Here is a 20186-nt window from a genome sequence, read left to right on the forward strand (position 1 = left end):
AAGATCTTAGATTCTATCCTAGTAATAAGGGGAGCAGCTGCATTCCTAGCGGACTCATCGGCCGATTCAGTCAGGCTATCGTCCAAAACAGCAGCACTTTCAAACGCGGCCCAAAGGACACTATGGCTTAAAAGTTGGCCAGGGGACCTACAGACCAAAATTAAATTATGTTCAATCCCCTGTGAATGGAAATTCCTTTTTTGGGAGACGTTAGATGACATCCTCCAGAAAGCAGGAGACCAGAAGAAAGGATTCCCAAATTTAGGGCCAGCAGCATTTAAGAGGCCCTTTCGAAATAGGAGGTTTTTTCAGAGGAGACGACCGATGGAACAAAAGTGGGATGACAAAAGAAGAGATAGGAGGGTTCTTCTTTAATAAATCTCCTCGAGACAAAAAGCCCTCCAAGTGACAGTACGCCCAGGGTGGGGGGAAGGTTAACCCTTTTTCTTCCAGCCTGGAGGAGAATTTCAAACATCCCATGGATAGTAAACCTAATCCAGGAGGGCCTAAGAATAGACTTTCTCTCTCCCACCTCAAAAGTATGTAACAACGCCGCTGAGATCCAGTACGCGAGAACAGGAAGCGCTAGAAAGTGAGGTCCTAGGCCTAGTAAAAAAAGGAGTCCTCCAGGAGGTTCCCCTGCAGGATATGGGCAGAGGGTTCTACTCCCCTCTTTTTCTAGTAACCAAACCGGACGGCACCTTTCGAACGATTATAAATCTGAAAAAGCTAAACGAATACGTCAGGAATCAGAGCTTCAAAATGGAGTTGATCAGGTCCACCACCAAAGTCCTGATCCCAAACTGCTACGTGATGGTGTTAGATCTCAGCGACGCCTATTATCACGTCCCTATCCACAAAGACTCCAGAAAATATCTCAGGTTAGCCGTTTCAATAAAGGGCAAGGTGTAAGAATTCCAGTACAGAGCCCTGCCGTTCGGAATATCGATAGCCCCGCGGGTATTCACCAAAATAATAGCAGAAATGATGGCGCATATAAGGGAACAAGACATAATAATAATCCCGTATCTAGACGATTTCCTAATAGGCAGCTCGGCTCAGAAATGCAGAGAACAGAGGGATAGGGTGATGGACACTTTACAAGGCCTAGGCTGGCTTCTAAATCTAAAAAATCAAGATTGGAGCCCAGCAGGGTACAAGAATTCTTGGGCCTAACACTAGACTCAAACATTCAGGAGTTTCGCCTCCCAGACCACAAAAAGGAGAAAATCGCTCAAATTACAGCGAGAGCAATCCAAAAACCCTCTGACACTAAGGAAGGCTGTGTCACTGCTGGGTTCCCTATCCGCCTGCCTGCCAGCAGTTCAATGGGCTCAGTTACACACGAGAGATCTCCAGTGGGACGTATTAGCCAACCAGGCAGCAATAGGGGGACACCTAGAGGGTCGTATTACCCTAAATTCAAAAACTATTCATTCCCTAGCTTGGTGGGGAAACCAGGAAAATCTGTCCAAAGGGATCCCCTGGGTACCAAAGATAACACACATAGTGACAACGGATGCCAGTCCCACGGGATGGGGAGCACACAAGAACAACGAGGTGACTCAGAACGTATGGGGAGATCAAGAACTAAAAGCCTCCTCAAATCAAAAAGAGCTTCTAGCAGTAGGCTATGCACTGACACACTTCCTACCCCTGCTCCAGAATCACCATGTCCGCATTCTTTCGGACAGTCGAGTCACAGTGGCCTATATAAATCATCAGGGGGGAACCAGGTCCCAAGCTCTAATGGACACATCCGCAAAAATCCTCAAACTGGCAGAGGCAAACCTGACAGCCCTACACATCCGGGGTACAGAGAATCAAAGGGCAGACTTTCTGAGCCGCACCCAATTACGACAGGGGGAATGGGTACTAAAGTGGTCCATTTTTCGGCGGATTGTAAAAATGTGGGGGACCCCAGACATAGATCTGTTTGCCGATTTCAAAAACAAAAAAGTAGACACCTTCTGCTCCCTAGATCCCAGGGGGAATCCTCTAACTCTGGACGCTTTTATGCTCCCATGGACACAGAGTCTAACATATGCCTTTCCCCCAATCATGCTCATTCCAGTGGTCCTAAAGAAAGTCAGGGAGGACGGGGAAAGAATGATACTGATAGCCCCTTTCTGGCCAAAAAGAACCTGGTTCCTACCGGATCTCCCGGACCTGCTATCTCAGGGCCCAGTGTTACATCCTCAGGCACCGAACCTCCATTTAACATCATGGAATTTGAGAGGGCACTGATGAGGGACAGGGGATTTTCAGAGAACCTGATAACTACACTACAAAAAAGTAGGAAACAGGTTACCATGAGAGCTTATGGCAGAACATGGAAAAAATTCCTATCCACTTCTAGGGCAAAGGTTCAGGACGGGGTTCAGATTGATAAGATCCTAGAATTTCTACAAAAGGGCCTAGAACAGGATCTGGCGGTCGACACATTAAAAGTACAAATAGCGGCGTTAGGCGCCCTCTATAACCATGATGTGGCAAGTGACCCCTGGGTAGCACGGTTTATTAAGGCCGCAACCAGATCTAGGCCAATAGATAGTCAAAGGTTACCGTCAAGGGACCTGAATCTTGTACTTCCAACACTGACAGGCCCTCCGTTCGAACCAATTTACTCTGCACCCCTAAAAATCCTATTCCTTTGGGGTCTGCTCTGGGGCAGTTAGTTGTCCCCTTTTCTTGCTTTAGGCTTATTTAGTCCTCCGGCTGTGACGAGGCGTCTAAATTCATCATAGGAACGCTCCACGGCTGCTGCTAGTTGTGTGGTTAGGATCAGGGGTCTGCAATCTGCATAGTTGCCAACCTCTCTGGTTTTCTGTGACTTAGCTTGTTTAGTTTTCCTCCTCGGTGACCCATTCATAACACCGTGGCTACTAAATTTGATCAAGTCTGGCCTGAGGATAGACTTTCTCTCTCTCCCACCCCAAAAATACGTGGTGACCCTGATAAGATCATCTACTCGAAAGCAAAAAGCTCTGGAATGCGAGGTCCTAAATTTAGTAAGGAAAGGAGTCCTCCAGGAGGTTCCCCTAAAGGAGATGGGCAAAGGGTTCTACTCGCCGCTGTTTCTGGTGACCAAACCAGATGGCACCTTCCGGACTATCATAAATTTAAAAAAATTAAACAGTTATGTCAAAAACCAAAAATTCTAACTGGAGTCGATCAAGTCCACAATCAAAATCCTGTTCCCGAACTGTTTCATGACAGTATTAGACGTCCCTATTCACAAAGACTCCTGGAAATACCTGAGACTGGCAGTCTCTATAGAGGGGGTGATAAGGGAATTTCAATACAAAGCCCTGCCGTTCGGAGTATCCATAGCCCCACGGGTATTTACAAAAATAGTGGCAGAAATGATGGCCCACCTAAGAGAGCAGGACATATTAATAATCCCATATCTGGCCGACTTTCTCATAGCGAGCGATTTGGCACAAAATTGCAAGGAACAAAGGGACAAGGTGATGCACACGCTGCAAAACCTTGGCTGGCTTTTAAATCTAAAAAAATCAGGATTGGGGCCCAGGAGGTTGCAGGAGTTCCTAGGACTCATGCTGGACTCAAACAGGCAAGAGTGTCGTCTCCCAGACCGCAAAAAATAGAAAATTGCGTAATTAGTGACGAGCAATAGCAAATCCCTCCATTACACTAAGGAAAGCGATGTCCCTACTGGAGTCTCTCTCAGCCTGCCTGCCGTTGGTCCAGTGGGCACAACTACATACCAGAGATCTCCTATGGGACGTCCTAGCCAACCAGTTAATGTTGGGGAGGCCACTTGGAGGGTCGCTTAACACTAAGTTCCAAAACTACTCATTCCCTAGCCTGGTGGGGAAACAACACCAACTTATCCAGAGGTATTCCTTGAGTAATAAAAATAGCACACATAATTACCGTGGAGGCAAGTCCCAAGGGTTAGGGAGCACATATGGACAGCAACATGGCTCAGGGGGCATGGGGAGACCTGGAAATAGAAGCCTCCTCAAACCAAAAAGAACTCTTGGCAGAAGGCTGTGCCCTGACTCACTTCTTACCTTTGCTGCGGGGTCATTATGTCCGCGTATTTTTGGACAATCAGGTGACTGTGGCCTATATAAATCATCAGGGGGCAACCAGGTCCCGAGCCCTAATGGACACATCCTCCAAAATCCTCAGTCTAGCGGAGGCCAACCTACTATCTCTCTCCGCATTACACATTCAGGGGACAGAAAACCAAAAGGCAGACTTTCTAAGCCACACCCGATTACAACAGGGAGAATGGGTCTTAAAACAATCCATTTTTTCCCGTCTCCCATGACTGCACATATGAGAGAGGGGATCCGCCCAGTCAGGACAGGAACCCTACTGAAGATAAAAGGGGCGGTACCTCTCCCTCGCTTCAGTTGGGTTTCCTGTCCTGACAGGGACCCGTGCACTGAAGATCACGTACCTACCCCTCTCTTGTGCCGGCGTGGAAGAAGAGGCGGGTTCTTGAGCGCTGTGTGTCGGGAGGGGGAAGCGCCGTCCGCGGGTCCCCCGGCGGGCTCAGCGTCCGAGCGGGCGCAGAATCAGCACGGCCTGGGGTCCTGGGGCTCTGCTGTGGCTGCCGCGCCGCCCTCTCCCCCTCTGCCGCATCCGGGAAGCACAGCGCAGCGTCAGGGAGCGGCCACTCCCGGGTCGCGCCCCTCTGACTTCACACGCAGGGCACGCTAGTAAGGGGCATGCCCGCATGATGTCGGGAGGCGGCGCCAGGATCCAAGATGGCGGCGCCCATAGGGAAAAACGGCGGCCGGCAAGATAAGATCCCGGCGGCGTGGCAGGGGGGGACGGGCTGTGGGGGTAACCGGAGGAGGCGGAGAGTGCAGTGGATCTCCCTTACATAAGGGAGATGACCACAGAAGACGCACTCATGCCAAAGCTTCATGATGGAAGTGGGGCAAGACGAGCAGCAGCAGAGGCAGCAGCAGCGACAACAGCGTCGGCAGCAGCAAGAGCTCTCGCCAGATGCCAGGCCGAGCCGCCAGCATACCAGGAGCAGCCGCTCCGGTGGTGGGAGCGGCAGTCGTAAACGCGACCGGCATGACTCTGAGACGTCCAGAAGAAACGTCACGAGTGCATCTGAGGAGCCTCAGAGATCGGTACCCCTGATTGACAGCGGTGGGGAGTGATCTACGTGAATGTCACCCTTATGGTAACGGGGTTCCATTTTTCTCTGTTTGATCACTAGGGGTCGAGGAAGGCCAGCAGCAAAGCCAAAAATAGAGAATGCGCCCTATGTAAACACCCGCTGGCAGATCAGTGGCAGAAAGACCTCTGCGCTGACTGTATAAGTAAAACTATACAGGAGGAAACCCCTGATTTTGTAACTACCCTTAAGGCGCTAATACAACATGAGGTGAAAGGTTCCCTAAAAGCAGCCCTTAAAAAGGATAAAAGAGGTCATAGAAGGGATTCTGATTCAGAGGCCTTCGCCAGGGCAGAAGGGGCGGGAAAGATCCTTGTCCCCGTCCACCTCCTCTTCCTCTACTCAGTCCTGAGAATCCTCGGACAGCGATATAGGCGTCCGTCCATGTTTCCCAATAGAGGATGTGGAAAAGCTGGTCAAAGCTATTAGGGCTACAATGGGCCTGAAGGAGGAAAAGACTCCTAAATCGTTGGAGGATGTGATGTTGGACTGGAGGAAAGGAAAAAACGCAGCTTCCCTGTAAATGAGAAAATAAAGGCCCTAATTGACAGGGAATGGAAAAAACCGGAGAGGTCAGGGAGCTTGCCTTCTACATCAAAAAGGAGGTACCCTTTTGAACAAAAGGATTCAGAGACCTGGGAAAAAGTCCCAATAATCGATGGGGCTGTAGCCAAATCCTCAAAAAAGGTATCTCTACCGTTAGAGGACTCTGGCATGTTGAAAGACCCGCTTGATAAAAAAGCAGATGGTTTCCTAAAGCACATCTGGGAAGCTTCGGCAGGTTGATTAAAGCCAGCGATAGCTGGTACCTGTACCTCTCGTGCCCTCATGGTCTGGATACAACAAATAGAAGACCAGATCAGGGATTGAGTTCCTAGGGACGAAATTCTGTCTAATCTGACACTGGTTCACGGAGCAGCGACTTTCCTAGCGGATTCCTCTGCAGACTCCGCAAGATTGACAGCTAGAGCAGCAAGCCTGTCAAATGTGGCAAGACGAGCACTGTGGCTTAAAGGGTGTCCCGAAGATTTACCATCAAAACATAGGTTATGTTCCATTCCATGTGATGGCCAATTCCTCTTCGGAAAAAAACTAGAAGAGATTTTGGAACATGCAGGGGATAGGAAGAAAAGCTTTCCCCGATTTCCGGGAGAACCTAAAAAGCAGCCCTTTCAGAGGAGGAGATTTAACAGGGGTCGTCCCCCGGGAGATAGAAAAAACTGGGACTTTAAAGAAAGAAGAGGATCGGGCTATATGTTTTAAAGGGCCCTCCACTTCCTCCAAAAAATCTCCCCAATGACATCAGGACGGAGGTTAGGGGTAAGGCTTTCTCTCTTCCTTTCCACCTGGGCGAATATCTCCCCCAGTACATGGGTCCTAAACATAATAAAGGACGGGTTAAAAATAAAATTCATCCGTCCGCCCAGACGTACCGTCATAATGACACCCCGAAGGAAAGCCCAAGAGCAACAGCTGGCCCTGGAGACGGAAGTCTTGGGACTAGTGGAAAAACAAGTCCTACAGGAAGTCCCAGTGCAAGAAGAAGGAAGGGGGTTCTACTCCCCCCTCTTCTTAATACAAAAACCAGACGGCTCTTGGAGAACCATTGTCAACCTGAGGAGACTCAATCAGTGGGTAGACAATTGCTCCTTCAAAATGGAGTCAATCAACACGGCCACAAAGATCCTGTTTCAGCATTGCCTCATGGCAGTGATAGACTTAACAGATGCCTACTATCACATCCCAATTAATCGGGAGTATCAAATACTTGAGAGTAGCGCTCTATGTCCAGGGGCAGGTGAAACACTAGCAATACGCAGCCCTTCCGTTTGGCCTGTCTACAGCCTCCAGAAAATTCACCAAAGTGATGGCCGAAGTAATGTCTTTTGTTCGCTCCAGGGACATAGTGATCGTCCCATACCTAGACGACTTTCTTGTAATAGGGAGATCGGAGTCCCACTGCGCATATCAAGTGAAAGAAGTAATAGCAACTCTAGTAGGACTAGGATGGATAGTAAACATCCCCAAGTCAAGGTTAACCCCAGTAAAAGAGCAATCCTTCTTAGGGTTGATATTGGACTCCGAGCGACAACGCTGCCTCCTGCCAGAGAACAAAGTGACCAAGATAAGGGGCCTAGCTCGCACAGCAATACAAAGACCTGCTATGACACTGAGAACGCAATGTCCCTTTTAGGCTCGTTGACATCATGCATACCCGCAGTAGCATGGGCGCAGTACAACTTAAGACAACTACAGTGGGAAGTTCTGTCAGCACAGAAACAATTAAAAGGGCATTTAGAAGGCAAACTATGTCTCTCAGTGGCTGTAAGAGATTCACTGCTCTGGTGGACTGTAGAAAAGAATCTATAACAGCCGGTGTCCCGTGGCAAAAACCAGTCGAGGACATCATTACAACCGACGCGAGTGCCACAGGATGGGGAGCACACCTGAGATCCCACTCAATACAGGGGACCTGGTCCTCACTAGAAAAGGATCAGAGTTCAAATGTAAAAGACCTATGGGCAGTGGAAAAATCCGTGAAACATTTCCTTCCCTTACTTCGGGGCCGCCACCCCCGGTCATGACGGACAATCAGACAGTAGTAGCATACATCAATCACCAGGGGGAACGAGATCTCGGGGCCTCATGCAAATATCGGATCTACTCTTCCAGCTAGCAGAACAACATGTGTTATCCATCACAGCACTGCATATAAAGGGGGTAGAAAATATACAGGCAGAGTTACTGAGTCGCAGACACCTAAGACAAGAGGAATGGTCCCTAAACTCCCAAGTCTTCCAACAAATAGTTCAGGCCTGGGGCAAACCAGAAATAGATTTGTTCGCTACCGCACACAACAGGAAGGTCAGGAAGTTCTGCTCACTGAATCCAAGGGAAAACCCCTTCGCAGTAGATGCCCTACAAATACCCTGTAAGTTCATCCTGGCCTATGCACTTCCCCCGATAACAATGATCCCAATAGTGGTCAGGAAAATCAGGGAGGATTGAGCGAGAATAATTCTTATAGCTCCGTTTTGGCCGAGGAGACCTTGGTTCTCCCTTCTGAGACTCATGTCGGTGATGGATCCATGGATATTACCGGAGATTCCAGACCTGCATCCCAGTGACCAGTGGTCCACTCTCAGGTGAAGGGCTTCCATCTAGCAGCCTGGAATTTGAGAGGGTGCTACTGAGTCGCCAGGGATTCTCTCCAGGGTTAGTCTCCACCCTGTTGAAAAGTAGAAAACCTATAACATCCCAAATCTACGGTAGAACGTGGAAAAAGTTCCTAGACTTCCTGGGGGAACCTTTAGGAGATGTAGCGCCAGTGGGACCTATCCTAGAATTCTTAGTCGGGTCTGCAACTGGGGTTAGCCACTAACACACTCAAAGTCCAAGTCTCCGCTTTGGGGGCCCTATATAACTGCAACTTAGCAGCGTGTCCCGATTCATAAAGTCCTGTGGTAGGTCAAGGCCAGTCATTATTCCAAAGACACCACCCTGGGACCTCAACCTAGTCTTAGAGGCCTTAACCAAAGATCCCTTTGAACCACTACTAGAGCTGTCACCAAAGCTACTTACACTTAACTGTCTTACTGGTAGCCTTAACATCAGCCCGAAGAGTGAGCGATCTACAAGCTCTATCTATATGTCCTCCATATACGCAGATCTTGGATGACCGAGTGGTTCTAAGACCGGACCCGGCCTATCTCTCCAAGGTAGTCCAAAAGTTTCATAGGACTCAGGAGATCTCCTTGCCATCTTTCTGTAACAATCCTAGAAACCCAGGGGAGCAAAAATTCCATACATTAGATGTAAGAAGAGCCATAGTACAATATATGTCAATGACTAGTCAGTGGAGGAAAGATCAGTACCTTTTTGTAGCCTTTCAGGGTAGTAGAAAAGGGCACGGGGTAGCTAAGAGTACCATTGCCAGATGGATCAGGGAAGCCATTGTTATCCTACTCCGCAAATGGCGCTCCGGTTCCAGACGGCATCAAGGCTCACTCCACCAGAGCCGTGGCTACCTCCTGGGCAAAGAAAGCTGAGGTATCGAGCAGATTTGTAAAGCTGCTACTTGGTCCTCACCTTCAACCTTTTTTAAGCACTACTGACTTGATCTATCTTCCTCTACTGACCTAACCTTTGGTAGAAGGGTGCTGCAAGCGGTGGTCCCTCCCTAAGGTGTCGTATTCTACAAAAGTCTCTCATGTGTGCCGTCATGGGAGACGGGAATCTCTACAATCTGCCGAAACACCAAGGTTACTTACCGGTAGCCGGTTTTTCCGAAGCCCATGACGGCACACATGAGAGAGGGGATCCGCCCAGTCAGGACAGGAACCCTACTGAAGATAAAAGGGGCGGTACCTCTCCCTCGCTTCAGTTGGTTTACAGAGCATGAGAGGCCCCCCCCCCCCCGGGTTAGTACACATGGTAAAACTATCACCACATTATATCGGACTAAAAAAACACCCAAACTATAGTGTACACCAAAAGGAGTGAAAATGGGGGGAATATACAGGTGCCGTCATGGGCTCTGTAAAAACCGGCTACCGGTAAGTAACCTTGGTGTTTCGGCAGATTGTAGAGATGTGGGGAACCCCGGACATAGACCTGTTTGCCGACTTCAAAAACAAAAAAGTATAAGCATTCTGTTCCCTAGACCCCAGGGGGGAATCCTTGGGCCCTGGATGCTTTTATGCTTCTGTGGACCCAAAAACTGGCTTACGCTTTTCCCCCGATCATTCTCATCCCAGTGGTTCTAAGGAAAGTCAGAGAGGACGGTACACGAATGATATTAATAGCCCCCTTCTGGCCCAAAAGAACTTGGTTCTCCTGGCTGAAAATGCTGTCGGTCACCGACCCTTGGATCCTCCCAGATCTCCTAGACCTACTATCTCAGCGGCTGGTGTTACACCCTCAAGCAGCAAACCTCAATTTAACTGCATGGAATTTGAAAGGGCACTGCTGAGGGAACGGGGGTTCTCGGAGAACCTAATTAATACATTGCAAAAGAATAGAAAACCAGTCACAACAAAAGCCTATGAGAAAACCTGGAAAAAATTTCTAGCCACCTCTGGGGTAAAGATCCAGGATGGAGTCCAGATCGATAAAATTCTTGAATTTTTACAGAGAGGCCTAGAGCAGGGGTTGGCGGGTAATACATTGAAAGTACAGGTGGCAGCGTTAGGTGCCCTTTATAACCATGACGTGGCAGGCGACCCTTGGATAGCACGGTTTATTAAGGCCGCAACCAGGTCTAGGCCAATAATTAGCCGCAAATTACCATCATGGGACCTGAACCTTGTACTATCCGCATTAACAAGTTCCCCATTTGAGCCAATCCAGTCAGCACCCCTAAGAACCTTGTCACTTAAAACTGTGCTTCTGGTGGCACTAACATCAGCTGTATCAGCACTGCCACCATTTACAAAAATTCTAGAAGATAGTCATCTTAAAACCTGACCCGGCATATTTACCTAAAGTGTCACCTCACTTTCATAGGTCCAAAAAGGTAGTCCTTCCTTCTGTCCAAATCCTAGAAATAGGGGGGAGGAAAGATTTCACACCCTAGATGTGAAGAGGTGCCTAGTTCAGTCCTTAGAGGCCACCAAAGGTTATAGGAAGACTCTTTGTGTGTTTCCAGGGAACCCCGGAAGGGACTCAAAGCATCTAAGAGAACTCTGGCAAGGTGGATAAGGGATGCGATTACTCTGGCATATTCATCCAGCGGTAATACCATCCTGAAGGTTTAAGAGCCCATTCCACAAGAGCAATGGCGACTTCATGGGCTGAGAGATCTGAGGTTTCGATGGAGCAGATCTGTAAGGTGGCCACCTGGCCAACACCTTCTACCTTTTTCAGACACTATCGTTTAGATCTAGCCTCTATGTCTGACTTGACCTTTGGGAGAAAAGTCCTTCAGCCTGTGGTCCCTCCCTAAGCCGCCAGTCTCTGTAATTCTCACCGTGATGCTGTCGTGGGTGAGAGAGAATAACATAGTTACTTACCGATAACGGTATTTCTCTGAACCCATGACAGCACCCGCTTATTCCCTCCCTTCACGTGTGTGGTGAGCACGATTTAATGTTAGTAGAGTGTTTTCGTTTAGACAGGGTGCTTCTTAATAATAAGACATATTATGTTATGTATATATTTCTGTTAACTAACCTGGAGACCCTCTGATGCTCTGTAACCAACTGGGGGCGGAGGAGAGGTGCCACCCTGTTTATCTGTAGGTTCCTGTCCCTGAAGGGCGGGTCCCCTCTCTCCGTGGTGCTGTCATGGGCTCCGAGAAATACCATTATCGGTAAGTAACTATGTTATTCTCATACATTTCTTTCATGTGTACTGCATGTCCAATAGGTATAGAAGGATAGATATTTCCATTGTGTAGTAAAACACCCTTCAGACTTAAAACTGACGAGTCAATGAACAGTCGCCATTCCTTTGGGTCATGTTCGCATTCAAGAGCACCAAACAACCCCAAGAGGTTGTTGCAAAAGGTTAAACTGTCGACATGGTTGGAAAAATTGATTAAGGTCTTCTTGACTACTGCGAAAAACAGAAACTCTTGTTCCTGGTAATAAGAGATTCCGTTCTTGTAGCCTTGATCCCAATAATTCTGCCTGCCTCTGACAACTTCAAATCTCTGACCAAGTCACTCAGATCAGCTTGACTGAACAGATGTGGATTAGATGTAGAAGGCTCAAAGTCTGGGTCTGCAGCAGTTTCATTTTCCACTGATATTGTTAATTCATCTTTGTCGTTCTCCATTGTCCATACTTTGGGCCGCTTCAGAACACGAAGACTTTCATCATGTGGCACTGGTCTTATGTCTGAAGGAAGATTAGGATATTCTATTGATTTCTTGTTCTTTGCTGTAATTGTGCCCTTAGAATCTGCTGTTCTGCATCCGACTACTAAAATTTTTCTGTAGCAGCAACTTTAACAGTAAAATTAAATAGAATTTTTATTTTTTCCCGGCAGCACATTTCTTGATCCAGGAACTCGAAGAGCTATGGGGGAACAAGCAGTAGCTCTTGCCAAAGCTGTGAAGTATTCTTCTGCAGGAACAGTAGAGTTTCTTGTTGATTCCAAGAAGAATTTCTACTTTTTGGAAATGAACACAAGACTACAGGTAAAATATTGGCTAAATTTGGTAAACCGTTTTTTCACATTTTGGCAAACAAAAATGACTGTAAGGTAGCTTTCACACTGCATTGACGGTGTACATATGCAGTTGCAATCAAAACTATTCAACCTCCCCAATGAAAATTAGATTTAGTAGCAACATGTGTACACGTCCTTCTACAGAGAGGTGTGAGGAGCACTGGAGATGGTACAAGAACCGTAATGTTTGATTGCCATCTACACAGCAAAGTACTGTTGTATAATACCCTCCGTGCTGCTGCTTCTGTGTATTAACTAACTAACTAATAGGAATAAATAGCAGGAATCCTTCTGTTTGCTATACTTTGTCGGACAGATATCACAGCAGCTAGTCTCCTCCTATCAGCGTAGAGTTATTTGCGTATTAAGTGATAGGCTGGTTTCACATTTGCGTTTTTTTTCGCGGTATTTTAGCGCTAAATAGCGCATGCGGTTTTTTTCCTATACTTTGCATGGGATGCGCTTATGTGCGCATACACATGCGTTTGTACGCGTTTTTCCGCGCATGCGTTTTTTTGCGGTATGCGCTCGGGCGCACAAAATGCAACCTGTTGCATTTTTTGGGTGTCCGACTTGCCTCAAAAAAAACGCATGCGAGCGCAATGCGTTTTTTTACAGCAAGACACCCATTATAAGTCTATGGTGAGCATATGTGCGCATTGGCATGCTTATGTATGCGTTTTTTTGCACATGCGTTTTTTTTTTTACCATTAGTTTAGACAATGGAATTTAGGGGTTTGGGTTAAGTTAGGGTTAGTTAAGGGGGGTTAGGGTTAGGATCAGGGTATGGTTTGGTTAAGGGTTAGGGTCAGGGTCAGGGTTAGGGTTAGTATCAGGGTATGGTTTGGTTAAGGGTTAGGGTCAGGGTTAGGGTTAGGGTATGGTTTGGTTAAGGGTTAGGGTCAGGGTTAGGGTTAGGGTATGGTTTGGTTAAGGGTTAGGGTCAGGGTTATTGTATGGTTTGGTTAAGGGTTAGGGTCAGGGTCAAGGTTAGGGTTAGCATCTTGGTATGGTTTGGTTAAGGGTTAGGGTTAGGGTCAGGGTTAGGGTATGGTTTGGTTAAGGGTTAGGGTCAGGGTTAGGGTTAGTGTATGGTTTGGTTAAGGGTTAGGGTTTGGTTAAGGGTTAGGGTCAGGGTCAAGGTTAGGGTTAGGATCAGGGTATGGTTTGGTTAAGGGTTAGGGTCAGGGTTAGGGTTAGGGTATGGTTTGGTTAAGGGTTAGGGTCAGGGTCAAGGTTAGGGTTAGGATCAGGGTATGGTTTGGTTAAGGGTTAGGGTTAGGGTCAGGGTTAGGGTCAGGGTTAGGGTTAGTAAAGTCATGGTTTGGGTTAGTGTGAGGGGCCACCTAATGTTTGGAAAAAACGCAAACGCGGTAAAAACGCATACAAACGCATAAAAACGCTGCGTTTTTTTCATGCATGCTCATAAAAATGCTTGAAAAAAACGCAGCAGTTGTATGCGTTTTTTCAATGCGTTTTTTTGCGGCAAAAACGCGCTGCAAAAAAAAGCAAGTGTGAAACTAGCCATAGAGCGTGAAGAATCAAAAATTATGAAAATGCAAGTTATAAGTCATGTAATGGCCAGAAATAGTAGTGTTCCTTATGACACACGATGGCCTACCCTTAATTTATTTAAGGTTAATTGAAAGTATAATTGCCCTTAAAATACCTTAACACAACTAATATAAAAAGTGGTGTCTCCAAATTCAACACATAATGCCAACTTTAATGTCTAATGCAATTGTTCAGCTCATTCATGGCGAGGATCTTTAATACTTAGAGCACCATTTGGATGTTATGACTTGTTGCAGATGGGTTGCATAGTCAGACATTTGCTCTTGACAGCATTCTTGAAGAATTTCAGTCCTTGACTCATTGGCAATAGCCTCCATATTCTTAGGAATTTCAAGAAAGTAGTCCTAAAAATTGAGATCATTGCTTTGTACCAATAAGGAAAGGTGCAAAAATGTAGCAAAATCATTGAATGTTCTTAGAGATTCATTTGTAAGCATAATTCGCACATTGAAATTTGAAGGAACACTGGCTACACAAAGTGGATGCGGCTGCCACTAGATTCCTGAGGCTGCTGCTGGTCAAAAACCCTTGCTGCTAAAACCCTGCAGCAAGATTTGGTTGCAACATGCACTGATGATTCAGTTTGCGCAGGGATCCAAGAAGTATCGTTTCACCTTGCGGAGAGTGACATGTTAAGCAGTAAGGCACATAGAAATGCTAAAGGTCTCCATGCCCAAACTCTATGGTATATACTTCTATTGACCCAAAATCACAAGAACCTACAGCTTCAAAATGCTCTAAATCATATGAATAAGGCTAGTTTCACACTTGCTTTTTTTTGCAGCGCGTTTTTCCCGCAAAAAAACGCATTGAAAAAACGCATACATAAGCATACAACTGCTGCGTTTTTTTCAAGCATTTTTATGAGCATGCATGAAAAAAACGCAGCGTTTTTATGCGTTTGTATGCGTTTTTAGCGCGTTTTTACCGCGTTTGCGTTTTTTTCCAACATTTTTAGGTGGCCCCTCACACTACCCAAACCATGACTTTACTAACCCTAACCCTGACCCTAACCCTAACCCTAACCCTGACCCTAACCCTAACCCTGACCCTAACCCTTAACCAAATCATACTTAACCCTAACCCAAACCCTAAACCCTAACTAACCCTAACCCTGACCCTAACCCTAACCCTGACCCTAACCCTGACCCTAACCCTAACCCTAACCCTGACCCTAACCCTAACCCTAACCCTGACCCTAACCCTTAACAAAACCATACTTAACCCTAACCCTAACCCTGACCCTAACCCTAACCCTAACCCTAACCCTGACCCTAACCCTTAACAAAACCATACTTAACCCTAATCCTGACCCTAACCCTGACCCTAATCCTTAACAAAACCATACTTAACCCTAACCCTGACCCTAACCCTAACCCTGACCCTAACCCTAACCCTGACCCTAACCCTAACCCTAACCCTGACCCTAACCCTTAACAAAACCATACTTAACCCTAATCCTGACCCTAACCCTGACCCTAATCCTTAACAAAACCATACTTAACCCTAACCCTGACCCTAACCCTAACCCTAACCCTGACCCTAACCCTAACCCTGACCCTAACCCTTAACAAAACCATACTTAACCCTAATCCTGACCCTAACCCTGACCCTAACCCTTAACCAAACCATACTAAACCCTAACCCTGACCCAAAACCCAACCCTAACCCTGACCCTGACCCTAACCCTAACCCTAAACCCCCTTAACTAACCCTAACTCTAACTCAAACCCCTAAATTCCATGGTTAAAAAAAAAAAACGCATATGCAAAAAAACGCTTACATGAGCATGCCAGTGCGCACATATGCGCATCCATAGGCTATAATGGCCCTTTTTAGCGCAAAACGTGCGCATATGTGCGCATGCGCTTTTTTGCAGGGCCAAAAAATGCAACATGATGCGTCTGGAAAATCCAATCGCACACCCCAAAAAAACGCAGCGCATGAAAATCGCATACATGCGCTTACAAGCGCGCAAGTATGCGCACCCATGTTAAAGATAGGGGAAAAAACGCATGCGCAGGTTAGCGTTTTTTTCCAGCGCTAAAAAACGCAAATATGAAACCAGCCTAAGATGTTTGGGGATTCTGTCCTGTGGCATGATGAAACAAATTGGAACTTTAGACCTATGGATCAAAGCTATGGAGGAGGAAGAATGAAGCATAAGCTGAAAAGAACACCCTGCGTACTACAGTGCATGGAAGTGGCTCTGTGATGCTCTGGTCCTAGAAATCTGCAGCGCATAGAGTGCAAGTTGGATTTAATCAAGTAAAAGGAAGTCCTAGGAGAAATTATCAGGCTATGTGGGAGGAATATGAGCTTCTGTGTCAGTGGATCTCCCAACAGAACAGCGATGCCAAGGATAGCTCAGTCTGGTAAGGCTTGGTTTCAGAAAAAGTCCTGGTAGGCTCTGGATTGGCCATAATACTCAATTAGCTTGAACCCTTAAAATCTTTGATATTGGAGATATCTCAGGAATGCCCACTCTGGTGGAATAGTGAGTGTTGCAGCTGATCAGGGGCTGCTGTTGGACTGTATCATTCAAGTGATATAAACGTGGTCACAAGCTCTATAGGAAACACAGCATTCAGAAGGAGTGAAGTGAAGGAGTACGAGCATCAGTCCGAGAGTAGAATCGGTGTCATGTATGCTTTTGTATCTGATTTTATTTAGCACGTTGGCAATATTTAGAATGGATTGTACAGTAGTGGGCAACACCTTTTTTTATAGGTTTCATTTTGTGCTAAAATGGGAGGATCCACTTGTTAGTTGTGTTTAGGTATTTAAATTGTTCATGTTTTATTGGTTTATTGGAAACTGCAAAAAGTTTGAAAACTTTGCTACTAATTTGCAATGGGGCTGAATAGTTTTAGTTGCAACTGTATACCATCTTCGTGAAAATAGCTCCAAGCACATTCTTTTAAAGCACGCATAGATCCCCATTCTGCATGGAATAGTACCAGTAAATAAAAGTAACACACTTTTTTTTTTTTTTTTTTCTACAATTTTTTTTTATGTGCAACCATTTGGCATCCGTCATAAACTTCAATTACACTTATACACCTGAAGCTTTACTGGCATTTCCCATGCATTTAGCAGAAGCAAAAAACAATTAGCCAAGTTCAGCATTTGCCCGTAATGCAAGTTTAGTCAAAATGGAGAACATATATAGATGGATATGAAATGGTGAGCCTGTATAGAAAATTAACCTGCAGTGTTCCTCTGTAAACGTGATCATTGGTTAGTACAATGAATCTAGTGGAGCTAGTTAAAACTATTTCTTGCTTCAAAATTTGCCAAATGGAAATGGCAACACACTACCTTTTTATGGTTTACCTATTCTTTTAAAACTACAGAAAAAGTTTATTTTTATTATAGTTCCCTTCCTTGCAGACAAGGTATTCAGATGACAAGCACTAGTACCTGCTTAACTTCTGCAGCAATCAATAGTAAGACCCACCATTCGTAGCTACCCTTCCCCTGATGGCAACTTGCAGCAGTCGGTCATCATTTAAAGCAATTTGGGGAGCAGCAGATCCACCTTTATTGGATATGGCAGATCCTATAGTTATGCCATAAATGTGTGAATAGGAAAAAATCCTTTCATGGCAGATTGTAGTCACATTCTGAGCTGCACCTGGTCTTCTAAAAGTCTTGATGTAAATCTTAACAGTTGTGTACACTGACTTCTAAAAATGTTTTTTCTTTATTTAAATAAACATGTACACGGTCATGGGGCCAATGTGATACATCTGAACTTTGCAAAGGCTTTTGATGCTGTACCACACAACAGCCTTGTAATGAGGCATCATAAGCAGCGACTGAGGGAAACGATATTCAGATGGATTAAAAACTCTAAATGGAATAAAGTCAGGAGTGGGGAGCACAAGGACCTGTTTTAGGCCCAATTTTTTTGCTCTCTTTACTCTCAATTATATCCATAAGGTCATTAATAAAGTCTCATTCTTTGGCACAAAACTTGTGGTCTCCGAGTATTTAGTTTTCGTCGCCTCAGCTGCCTAATTTGCAGCTCCTAAACAGGCTGAATACATGAGGGGATTGCCTAGCAAACTGGCATTCCTCACATGTGTTTAGCCTGTCTAGCAGCCGCAAATTATGCAGCTGAGGCGACGAAAACTAAATTTCCGAGCTCTTCTAAATACTCGGAGATCACCCGAGCATGCTGTGGGAAACCCGGGTAACAAGTATACTCGCTCATCACTAATAAATACATGTGTCAATACAAAGGACTGACACATGACATATTCCTTTCAAAGGACTAGAGGCTATTTATTATGTGTTGATAAAAGGCGATTCTGGCAGTTAAATAGGATAAGGTTCTTAAACAGTAAGAGCAGTCCAACTTTGGAATGGCAGATACTATAACAGCAATATTAAAAGTACTAGATGGTTTTCTTATAAGGCCTCTTTCAGACATCCGTCTGTCACCATCAGTCAAAATCCGTCGTTTTGCAAAAAAAAAACGGATCCGCCATTTTTTTTGGCGGATCCGTTTTTTTCCCATTGAGTTGCATTACCGGCGGATCTTGACGGATGGTCATCCGTTGGATCCGTTTTTATACGGATCCGCCAAAATGTTGGCGTCCGCCGACTTGCCCGGACGGACAATGAAACTTGTTTTTTAGGCCGGCCGGATCCGCATTTTACAGTGCGCATGCCCAGAGGAATTGACTCAGCCGGAAATTTAACCCTAAACTCGGTTCTGGCGGCTGAAAATCCTCCCTCTCTCTCTCTTCCAGGCACGGTTTCCTTTAAATTTCTGCCTTATCCGAATCCGTCAAAATAACGGTCCGTTGACACCCCTTTTTTTCAATCCGCCAACGGATCCATTTTTCCGCCATTTTGGCGGATTTCAACTGCGCTAAAAAACGGATGTGTGAAACAGGCCTAACAAATGGCATTGTGGGTTATAAATAGACTACCAATAGAGAATGTAAATCTGGTGGGGAACGGTTGACCTTTTTGAACCTGTTTTTCTTCAACCTATGTAACTAAACATTTTTACTTTAAAACTTGATTGTAGTCCTTTCATATCAATAAATCTGACAATGTGGCCCTCAGACCATAAAAGGTTGGTGCCACCATTTTATGCCACCATAGGCTCTACTTTATAATCAATAATAGTTGCATTGCTCTTGTTGGGATGCCCTTTTTTTTTCTTTTTTTTACATTTAAGAAAAAGTAGCCAGACTGCAAACATCATCTTCTGTCTCTGTTCCCATGGTGATGTCAATACAGAATGTCTAAAATAACTAGAACGTGTTTAAACTACCTGGATGCTCCATATCCGGTTCATGTCTTCTGCTTTCTCATAAAATGAGAAGAGAAAATGTTCAGGGTGTGCATGAAAAGATATCTAGAAACTTTATGCTTCAAATGTAAAGATCGTGAATGTTGTGGTTGAAAATGACTTTAAAACTCCTACTTTTTTTTATTGACTACAAAGATTGATGTCTGGTTTTGTTCTTGTTTTTTTTAAAGAAATTAAAACTCCATACCCAATTACAGTATGTAATTCTGTGTTCGTTCCTATAGCCATAGCTCTCATCTATTGAAAATGGAGAACTGCCACGAAGGCCATTCACAGTGTGAATTCAGCCTTACTTGGGCAAGTCATTGATTTAAATGTGACCTATATACTGCTTTCACAGTGGTGGTGCTGCAGGAATAGGGAACACTTACTGCCAGGTCTCACGCAGTTTACATTTGATCCTTTCTGGTTACCCGTTAGCTGATCAAATATTCATCTTGGAGCCCTCCTTTCAGGGGATTGTCCATAGTACCCTTCTCAGGAATTCTATTATTGGGAAAATTGCACTCAACCATCACTCTGCTGGTTATGCCATATTGATAGAATGCTACAAGATCTCATCATAATAATCAATCATAAATAACAATTGAAGGGAATTTTTACTCCTTTTTTTTTCTTGGTGGTCTTTCCCATTCCCAGCTGGTTAAAAAAAATGTAGACCTATGGTACTGTTTTGGTCTTTTATACTCCATGGCATGAGTTTTTTGTTATGAGTTGTATTGTTTGTGGTTAAAGGGGATCTGACACACCATTTTTGGCCTATCAGCTGCGGCCACTGCCATCAGGGGCTTATCTACAGAATTCTGTAATGCTGTAGATAAGACCCCGATGTAACCTGAAAGATAAGAAAAAAGTTAAATTATACTCACCCCGGCGTTCGGTCCGGTCCGATAGGTGTCGCCGTCCGATCCGGCGCTTCCCATCTTCATACGATGA

The 20186-nt window shown here is 45.4% G+C and overlaps 1 protein-coding gene across 2 annotated transcripts in view; it reads left to right on the forward strand.

The window, feature by feature from the left end:
- Nucleotides 1–20186, forward strand: part of PCCA (propionyl-CoA carboxylase subunit alpha) — an 805290-nt gene that overhangs the window by 357549 nt on the left and 427555 nt on the right. For both annotated transcript variants that reach the window (XM_073569504.1, XM_073569503.1), the window contains exon 12: nt 12161–12311. In XM_073569504.1, the coding sequence (XP_073425605.1) occupies nt 12161–12311 (151 nt within the window). The remainder of the gene's footprint in view (nt 1–12160; nt 12312–20186) is intronic.

The sequence above is a fragment of the Dendrobates tinctorius genome, unplaced genomic scaffold, assembly GCF_039654945.1.
Source record: "Dendrobates tinctorius isolate UK_male_01 unplaced genomic scaffold, ASM3965494v1 ptg000026l, whole genome shotgun sequence".
NCBI classification, from domain to species: domain Eukaryota; kingdom Metazoa; phylum Chordata; class Amphibia; order Anura; family Dendrobatidae; genus Dendrobates; species Dendrobates tinctorius.